This window comes from Oncorhynchus mykiss, chromosome 13 (genome assembly GCF_057628025.1).
Source record: "Oncorhynchus mykiss isolate SJ-2025 chromosome 13, ASM5762802v1, whole genome shotgun sequence".
In the NCBI taxonomy this organism is placed as follows: domain Eukaryota; kingdom Metazoa; phylum Chordata; class Actinopteri; order Salmoniformes; family Salmonidae; genus Oncorhynchus; species Oncorhynchus mykiss.
Window position 1 is genome coordinate 1,605,001 of NC_143034.1, and position 10,000 is coordinate 1,615,000.

The 10,000-nt window shown below is 43.5% G+C and overlaps 1 protein-coding gene across 1 annotated transcript in view; it reads right to left on the minus strand.

The window, feature by feature from the left end:
- The window catches only part of LOC118938109 (unconventional myosin-XV-like), a 136,072-nt gene that overhangs the window by 64,636 nt on the left and 61,436 nt on the right, over nt 1–10,000 (minus strand). The window contains exons 33-34 of the mRNA XM_090194551.1: nt 6,993–7,184; nt 1–19 (exon numbers count right to left, since the gene is read on the minus strand). The exon at nt 1–19 is cut by the window's left edge and continues 79 nt beyond it. Of these exons, the coding sequence (XP_090050677.1) occupies nt 1–19; nt 6,993–7,184 (211 nt within the window). The remainder of the gene's footprint in view (nt 20–6,992; nt 7,185–10,000) is intronic.

Sequence of the window (10,000 nt, forward strand, 5' to 3'; positions counted from 1 at the left end):
CCCACTGCCCAACAGGCTACTGCTAACACACACCAGGGTTAGAACCAACAGGCTACTGCTAACACACACCAGGGTTAGACCCGACAGGCTACCGCTAACACACACCAGGGTTAGACCCAACAGGCTACTGCTAACACACACCAGGGTTAGATCCGACAGGCTACTGCTAACACACCAGAGTTAGACCCAACAGGCTACTGCTAACACACACACCAGGGTTAGACCCGACAGGCTACTGCTAACACACCAGGGTTAGACCCAACAGGCTACTGCTAACACACATAACAGGGTTAGAACCAACAGGCTACCGCTAACACACACCAGGGTTAGACCCAACAGGCTACTGCTAACACACACCAGGGTTAGACCCGACAGGCTACCGCTAACACACACCAGGGTTAGACCCAACAGGCTACTGCTAACACACACACCAGGGTTAGACCCAACAGGCTACTGCTAACACACCAGGGTTAGACCCAGCAGGCTACTGCTAACACACACACCAGGGTTAGACCCAGCAGGCTACTGTTAACACACCAGGGTTAGACCCAACAGGCTACTGCTAACACACCAGAGTTAGACCCAACAGGCTACTGCTAACACACCAGAGTTAGACCCAACAGGCTACTGCTAACACACACACCAGGGTTAGACCCAACAGGCTACTGCTAACACACCAGGGTTAGACCCAGCAGGCTACTGCTAACACACACACCAGGGTTAGACCCAACAGGGTACTGCTAACACACCAGGGTTAGACCCAACAGGCTACTGTTAACACACACCAGGGTTAGACCCAACAGGCTACTGCTAACACACCAGAGTTAGACCCAACAGGCTACTGCTAACGGAGAAGGAAAGAAATGTATGGTTGACAGTACTATTGAACACTACTCTAGTCCCAGCTGTATGGTTCACAGTCTATTGAACACTACTCTAGTCCCAGCTGTGTGGTTCACAGTACTATTGAACACTACTCTAGTCCCAGCTGTATGGTTCACAGTACTATTGAACACTACTCTAGTCCCAGCTGTATGGTTCACAGTACTATTGAACACTACTCTAGTCCCAGCTGTATGGTTCACAGTACTATTGAACACTACTCTAGTCCCAGCTGTATGGTTCACAGTCTATTGAACACTACTCTAGTCCCAGCTGTATGGTTCACAGTCTATTGAACACTACTCTAGTCCCAGCTGTATGGTTCACAGTCTATTGAACACTACTCTAGTCCCAGCTGTATGGTTCACAGTCTATTGAACACTACTCTAGTCCCAGCTGTATGGTTCACAGTACTATTGAACACTACTCTAGTCCCAGCTGTATGGTTCACAGTCTATTGAACACTACTCTAGTCCCAGCTGTATGGTTCACAGTCTATTGAACACTACTCTAGTCCCAGCTGTATGGTTCACAGTCTATTGAACACTACTCTAGTCCCAGCTGTATGGTTCACAGTCTATTGAACACTACTCTAGTCCCAGCTGTATGGTTCACAGTCTATTGAACACTACTCTAGTCCCAGCTGTATGGTTCACAGTCTATTGAACACTACTCTAGTCCCAGCTGTATGGTTGACAGTACTATTGAACACTACTCTAGTCCCAGCTGTATGGTTCACAGTCTATTGAACACTACTCTAGTCCCAGCTGTATGGTTCACAGTACTATTGAACACTACTCTAGTCCCAGCTGTATGGTTCACAGTACTATTGAACACTACTCTAGTCCCAGCTGTATGGTTCACAGTCTATTGAACACTACTCTAGTACCAGCTGTATGGTTCACAGTCTATTGAACACTACTCTAGTCCCAGCTGTATGGTTCACAGTACTATTGAACACTACTCTAGTCCCAGCTGTATGGTTCACAGTCTATTGAACACTACTCTAGTCCCAGCTGTATGGTTCACAGTCTATTGAACACTACTCTAGTCCCAGCTGTATGGTTCACAGTACTATTGAACACTACTCTAGTCCCAGCTGTATGGTTCACAGTACTATTGAACACTACTCTAGTCCCAGCTGTATGGTTCACAGTACTATTGAACACTACTCTAGTCCCAGCTGTATGGTTCACAGTCTATTGAACACTACTCTAGTCCCAGCTGTATGGTTCACAGTCTATTGAACACTACTCTAGTCCCAGCTGTATGGTTCACAGTACTATTGAACACTACTCTAGTCCCAGCTGTATGGTTCACAGTACTATTGAACACTACTCTAGTCCCAGCTGTATGGTTCACAGTACTATTGAACACTACTCTAGTCCCAGCTGTATGGTTCACAGTCTATTGAACACTACTCTAGTCCCAGCTGTATGGTTCACAGTCTATTGAACACTACTCTAGTCCCAGCTGTATGGTTCACAGTCTATTGAACACTACTCTAGTCCCAGCTGTATGGTTCACAGTCTATTGAACACTACTCTAGTCCCAGCTGTATGGTTCACAGTACTATTGAACACTACTCTAGTCCCAGCTGTATGGTTCACAGTCTATTGAACACTACTCTAGTCCCAGCTGTATGGTTCACAGTCTATTGAACACTACTCTAGTCCCAGCTGTATGGTTCACAGTCTATTGAACACTACTCTAGTCCCAGCTGTATGGTTCACAGTCTATTGAACACTACTCTAGTCCCAGCTGTATGGTTCACAGTACTATTGAACACTACTCTAGTCCCAGCTGTATGGTTCACAGTCTATTGAACACTACTCTAGTCCCAGCTGTATGGTTCACAGTCTATTGAACACTACTCTAGTCCCAGCTGTATGGTTCACAGTACTATTGAACACTACTCTAGTCCCAGCTGTATGGTTTTAACTATCCCAAAGCCTAGGACCAGGAGGCATGGGGAGACAGCCTTCAGTTATTATGCCCCCAGCCTTTAGTTATTAGTGTAGTGTAGTGTTAGTGTAGTGTAGTGTAGTGTAGTGTAGTGTAGTGCAGTATAAGTGTAGTGTAGTGTAGTGCTAGTGTAGTGTAGTGTTAGTGTAGTGTAGTATTAGTGTAGTGTTAGTGTAGTGTATTGTAGTGTAGTGTAGTGTAGTGTTAGTGTAGTGTGTTGTGTAGTGTAGTGTAGTGTAGTGTAGTATTAGTGTAGTGTAGTGTAGTATTAGTGTGGTGTTAGTGTAGTGTAGTGTTAGTGTAATGTGTGTAGTGTAGTGTAGTGTTAGTGTAGTGTAGTGTAGTATTAGTGTAGTGTTGTGTTAGTGTTAGTGTAATGTGTGTAGTGTAGTGTAGTGTTAGTGTAGTGTAGTGTAGTATTAGTGTTAGTGTAGTGTGTGTAGTGTAGTGTTAGTGTAGTGTAGTATTAGTGTAGTGTAGTGTTAGTGTTAGTGTAATGTGTGTAGTGTGTGCAGTGTAGTGTTAGTGTAGTGTAGTATTAGTGTAGTGTAGTGTTAGTGTTAGTGTAATGTGTGTAGTGTAGTGTAGTGTTAGTGTAGTGTAGTGTAGTATTAGTGTAGTGTTAGTGTAGTGTTAGTGTAGTGTAGTGTAGTGTTAGTGTTAGTGTAGTGTGTGTAGTGTAGTATTAGTGTAGTGTTAGTGTAGTGTAGTGTTAGTGTAGTGTAATGTTAGTGTAGTGTAGTGTTAGTGTTAGTGTAGTGTGTGTAGTGTAGTATTAGTGTAGTGTTAGTGTTAGTGCAGTGTGTGTAGTGTAGTGTAGTGTTAGTGTAGTGTGTGTAGTGTAGTGTAGTGTAGTGTTAGTGTAGTGTAGTGTAGTATTAGTGTAGTGTAGTGTTAGTGTTAGTGCAGTGTGTGTAGTGTAGTGTAGTGTTAGTGTAGTGTAGTGTAGTATTAGTGTAGTGTTAGTGTAGTGTAGTGTGGTGTTTGTGTAGTGTAGTGTCGTGTAGTGTTAGTGTAGTGTAGTGTAGTATTAGTGTAGTGTAGTGTTAGTGTTAGTGCAGTGTGTGCAGTGTAGTGTAGTGTTAGTGTAGTGTAGTGTAGTATTAGTGTAGTGTTAGTGTAGTGTGTGTGTAGTGTAGTGCAGTGTAGTGTAGTGTAGTATTAGTGTAGTGTAGTGTAGTGTTGTGTTGTGTAGTTTTAGTGTAGTGTTAGTATAGTGTAGTGTTAGTGTAGTGTTAGTGTAGTGTAGTGTTAGTGTAGTGTTAGTATAGTGTAGTGTTAGTATAGTGTAGTGTTAGTGTAGTGTTAGTGTAGTGTGTGTAGTGTGTGTGTAAAGTGTGTGTAATGTAGTGTATGTAGTGTTAGTTTAGTGTAGTGCAGTGTAGTGTAGTGTAGTGTCGTGTAGTGTTAGTGTAGTGTAGTGTAGTATTAGTGTAGTGTAGTGTTAGTGTTAGTGCAGTGTGTGTAGTGTAGTGTAGTGTTAGTGTAGTGTAGTGTAGTATTAGTGTAGTGTTAGTGTAGTGTGTGTAGTGTAGTGCAGTGTAGTGTAGTGTAGTATTAGTGTAGTGTAGTGTAGTGTTGTGTTGTGTAGTTTTAGTGTAGTGTTAGTATAGTGTAGTGTTAGTATAGTGTAGTGTTAGTATAGTGTAGTGTTAGTATAGTGTAGTGTTAGTATAGTGTAGTGTTAGTGTAGTGTTAGTGTAGTGTGTGTAGTGTGTGTGTAAAGTGTGTGTAATGTAGTGTATGTAGTGTTAGTTTAGTGTAGTGCAGTGTAGTGTAGTGTAGTGTCGTGTAGTGTTAGTGTAGTGTAGTGTAGTATTAGTGTAGTGTAGTGTTAGTGTTAGTGCAGTGTGTGTAGTGTAGTGTAGTGTTAGTGTAGTGTAGTGTAGTATTAGTGTAGTGTTAGTGTAGTGTGTGTAGTGTAGTGCAGTGTAGTGTAGTGTAGTATTAGTGTAGTGTAGTGTAGTGTTGTGTTGTGTAGTTTTAGTGTAGTGTTAGTATAGTGTAGTGTTAGTGTAGTGTTAGTGTAGTGTGTGTAGTGTGTGTGTAAAGTGTGTGTAATGTAGTGTATGTAGTGTTAGTTTAGTGTAGTGCAGTGTAGTGTAGTGTAGTGTGTGGTTAAAGAGTGTGTAGTGTAGTGTTAGTGTGTGTAGTGTAGTGTAGTGTTAGTGTAGTGTAGTGTAGTATTAGTGTTAGTGTAGTGTGTGTAGTGTAGTGTTAGTGTAGTGTAGTATTAGTGTAGTGTAGTGTTAGTGTTAGTGTAATGTGTGTAGTGTGTGCAGTGTAGTGTTAGTGTAGTGTAGTATTAGTGTAGTGTAGTGTTAGTGTTAGTGTAATGTGTGTAGTGTAGTGTAGTGTTAGTGTAGTGTGGTGTAGTATTAGTGTAGTGTTAGTGTAGTGTTAGTGTAGTGTAGTGTAGTGTTAGTGTTAGTGTTAGTGTAGTGTGTGTAGTGTAGTATTAGTGTAGTGTTAGTGTAGTGTGGTGTTAGTGTAGTGTAATGTTAGTGTAGTGTAGTGTTAGTGTTAGTGTAGTGTAGTGTAGTATTAGTGTAGTGTAGTGTTAGTGTTAGTGCAGTGTGTGTAGTGTAGTGTAGTGTTAGTGTAGTGTAGTGTAGTATTAGTGTAGTGTTAGTGTAGTGTAGTGTGGTGTTTGTGTAGTGTAGTGTCGTGTAGTGTTAGTGTAGTGTAGTGTAGTATTAGTGTAGTGTAGTGTTAGTGTTAGTGCAGTGTGTGTAGTGTAGTGTAGTGTTAGTGTAGTGTAGTGTAGTATTAGTGTAGTGTTAGTGTAGTGTGTGTAGTGTAGTGTGTGTAGTGTAGTGCAGTGTAGTGTAGTGTAGTATTAGTGTAGTGTAGTGTAGTGTTGTGTTGTGTAGTTTTAGTGTAGTGTTAGTATAGTGTAGTGTTAGTGTAGTGTTAGTGTAGTGTAGTGTGTGTAGTGTGTGTAGTGTGTGTGTAAAGTGTGTGTAATGTAGTGTATGTAGTGTTAGTTTAGTGTAGTGCAGTGTAGTGTAGTGTAGTGTCGTGTAGTGTTAGTGTAGTGTAGTGTAGTATTAGTGTAGTGTAGTGTTAGTGTTAGTGCAGTGTGTGTAGTGTAGTGTAGTGTTAGTGTAGTGTAGTGTAGTATTAGTGTAGTGTTAGTGTAGTGTGTGTAGTGTAGTGCAGTGTAGTGTAGTGTAGCATTAGTGTAGTGTAGTGTAGTGTTGTGTTGTGTAGTTTTAGTGTAGTGTTAGTATAGTGTAGTGTTAGTGTAGTGTTAGTGTAGTGTGTGTAGTGTGTGTGTAAAGTGTGTGTAATGTAGTGTATGTAGTGTTAGTTTAGTGTAGTGCAGTGTAGTGTAGTGTAGTGTGTGGTTAAAGAGTGTGTAGTGTAGTGTTAGTGTGTGTAGTGTGTGTAGTGTAGTGTGTTTGTAAAGTGTGTGTAGTGCAGTGTAGTGTTAGTGTAGTGTAGTGTGTGTTTAAAGTGTGTGTAGTGTAGTGTGTGGTTAAAGTGTGTGTAGTGTAGTGTTAGTGTAGTGTAGTGTATAGTGTAGTGTAGTGTGTGGTTAAAGTGTGTGTAGTGTAGTGTGTGGTTAAAGTGTGTGTAGTGTAGTGTAGTGCAGTGTAGTGTAGTGTAGTGTAGTGTAGTGTAGTGTAGTGTAGTGTGTGGTTAAAGTGTGTGTAGTGTAGTGTAGTGCAGTGTAGTGTAGTGTAGTGTAGTGTAGTGTAGTGTAGTGTAGTGTAGTGTTAGTGTAGTGTAGTGCAGTGTAGTGTAGTGTAGTGTAGTGTAGTGTAGTGTAGTGTTAGTGTAGTGTAGTGCAGTGTAGTGTAGTGTAGTGTAGTGTAGTGTAGTGTAGTGTAGTGTATTGTAGTGTGTGGTTAAAGTGTGTGTAGTGTAGTGTAGTGTAGTGTAGTGTATTGTAGTGTGTGGTTAAAGTGTGTGTAGTGTAGTGTAGTGTAGTGCAGTGTAGTGTAGTGTAGTGTAGTGTAGTGTAGTGTGTGGTTAAAGTGTGTGTAGTGTAGTGTTAGTGTAGTGTAGTGTAGTGCAGTGTAGTGTAGTGTAGTGTTAGTGTGTGGTTAAAGTGTGTGTAGTGTAGTGTGTGGTTAAAGTGTGTGTAGTGTAGTTTTAGTGTAGTGTAGTGTGGTGTGTGATTAAAGTGTGTTACCTACATGCTAGCGTCAGTCCTGAGCCTGCTGGAGTCCTGTGCTGATATGATGAAGTAGTTCTTCTGTTTGGAAAAGTCAGCTGGCAACTCCAGGTCTGAGATCAAGTCAAACACGTAGTCACCGCCCTCCAGCTCCACCCACTGGGACGGTTCCCGTAGCAACACAGACCAGCCCCGCCCACCCTCAGACACACCGCTGTAGAGAGAGAGAGAGAGAGAGGCAGAGAGAGAGAGAGAGAGAGAGAGAGACAGAGAGGGAGACAGAGAGGGAGACACGTAACAGAGCCCTGACTAGGTTTGAACCCTCTGAATAAAATGTCACGTATCACCCACGAAGTAAAGCTCCCAGCTGGACCACAACAGGCTCTAAACAACCCCTTGATCTCAGAGCAGGTGAATGGTAGCAGGACACCACTAACTAACCAACCCCTTGATCTCAGAGCAGGTGAATGGTAGCAGGACACCACTAACTAACCAACCCCTTGATCTCAGAGCAGGTGAATGGTAGCAGGACACCACTAACTAAACAACCCCTTGATCTCAGAGCAGGTGAATGGTAGCAGGACACCACTAACTAAACAACCCCTTGATCTCAAAACAGGTGAATGTTAGCAGGACACTAACTAACCAACCCCTTGATCTCAGAGCAGGTGAATGGTAGCAGGACATCGCTAACCAACCCCTTGATCTCAGAGCAGGTGAATGGTAGCAGGACACCACTAACTAACCAACCCCTTGATCTCAGAGCAGGTGAATGGTAGCAGGACACCACTAACTAAACAACCCCTTGATCTCAGAGCAGGTGAATGGTAGCAGTACACTAACTAAACAACCCCTTGATCTCAGAGCAGGTGAATGGAAGCAGGACACCACTAACTAACCAACCCCTTGATCTCAGAGCAGGTGAATGGTAGCAGGACACTAACTAACCAACCCCTTGATCTCAGAGGAGGTGAATGGTAGCAGGACACTAACTAACCAACCCCTTGATCTCAGAGCAGGTGAATGGTAGCAGGACACTAACTAAACAACCCCTTGATCTCAGAGCAGGTGAATGGTAGCAGGACACCACTAACTAACCAACCCCTTGATCTCAGAGCAGGTGAATGGTAGCAGGACACCACTAACTAACCAACCCCTTGATCTCAGAGCAGGTGAATGGTAGCAGGACACCACTAACTAACCAACCCCTTGATCTCAGAGCAGGTGAATGGTAGCAGGACACCACTAACTAAACAACCCCTTGATCTCAGAGCAGGTGAATGGTAGCAGGACACCACCAACTAAATAACCCCTTGATCTCAGAGCAGGTGAATGGTAGCAGAACACTAACTAAACAACCCCTTGATCTCAGAGCAGGTGAATGGTAGCAGGACACCACTAACTAAACAACCCCTTGATCTCAGAGCAGGTGAATGGTAGCAGGACACCACTAACTAAACAACCCCTTGATCTCAGAGCAGGTGAATGGTAGCAGAACACTAACTAAACAACCCCTTGATCTCAGAGCAGGTGAATGGTAGCAGAACACCACTAACTAAACAACGCCTTGATCTCAGAGCAGGTGAATGGTAGCAGGACACTAACTAAACAACCCCTTGATCTCAGAGCAGGTGAATGGTAGCATGACACCACTAACTAACCAACCCCTTGATCTCAGAGCAGGTGAATGGTAGCAGGCCACCACTAACTAAACAACCCCTTGATCTCACAGCAGGTGAATGGTAGCAGGACATCACTAACTAACTAACCCCTTGATCTCAGAGCAGTTGAATGGTAGCAGGACACCACTAACTAACCAACTCCTTGATCTCAGAGCAGGTGAATGGTAGCAGAACACTAACTAACTAACCAACCCCTTGATCTCAGAGCAGGTGAATGGTAGCAGGACACTAACTAACCAACCCCTTGATCTCAGAGCAGGTGAATGGTAGCAGGACACTAACTAACCAACCCCTTGATCTCAGAGCAGGTGAATGGTAGCAGAACACCACTAACTAAACAACGCCTTGATCTCAGAGCAGGTGAATGGTAGCAGGCCACCACTAACTAACCAACCCCTTGATCTCAGAACAGGTGAATGGTAGCAGGACATCACTAACTAACCAACCCTTTGATCTCAGAGGCAGGTGAATGGTAGCAGGACACTAACTAAACAACCCCTTGATCTCAGAGCAGGTGAATGGTAGCAGGCCACCACTAACTAAACAACCCCTTGATATCAGAGCAGGTGAATGGTAGCAGGACACCACTAACTAACCAACCCCTTGATCTCAGAGCAGGTGAATGGTAGCAGGACACCACTAACTAACCAACCCCTTGATCTCAGAGCAGGTGAATGGTAGCAGGACACCACTAACTAAACAACCCCTTGATCTCACAGCAGATGAATGGTAGCAGGACACTAACTAAACAACCCCTTGATCTCAGAGCAGGTGAATGGTAGCAGGACACTAACTAAACAACCCCTTGATCTCAGAGCAGGTGAATGGTAGCAGGACACCACTAACTAACCAACCCCTTGATCTCAGAGCAGGTGAATGGTAGCAGGACACTAACTAAACAACCCCTTGATCTCAGAGCAGGTGAATGGTAGCAGGACACTAACTAAACAACCCCTTTATATCAGAGCAGGTGAATGGTAGCAGGACACTAACTAAACAACCCCTTGATCTCAGAGCAGGTGAATGGTAGCAGGACACCACTAACTAACCAACCCCTTGATCTCAGAGCAGGTGAATGGTAGCAGGACACTAACTAAACAACCCCTTGATCTCAGAGCAGGTGAATGGTAGCAGGACACCACTAACTAAACAACCCCTTGATCTCTGTCACGTTCTGACCTCTATTTCCGTTGTTTTGTCATTATTTAGTATGGTCTGGGCGTGAGTTGGGTGGGCAGTCTATGTTTGTTTTTCTATGTTTTGGGGCATTTCTATGTTTTCGGCCTAGTATGGTTCTCAATCAGAGGCAGGTGTCATTAGTTGTCTCTGATTGAGAATCATACTTAGG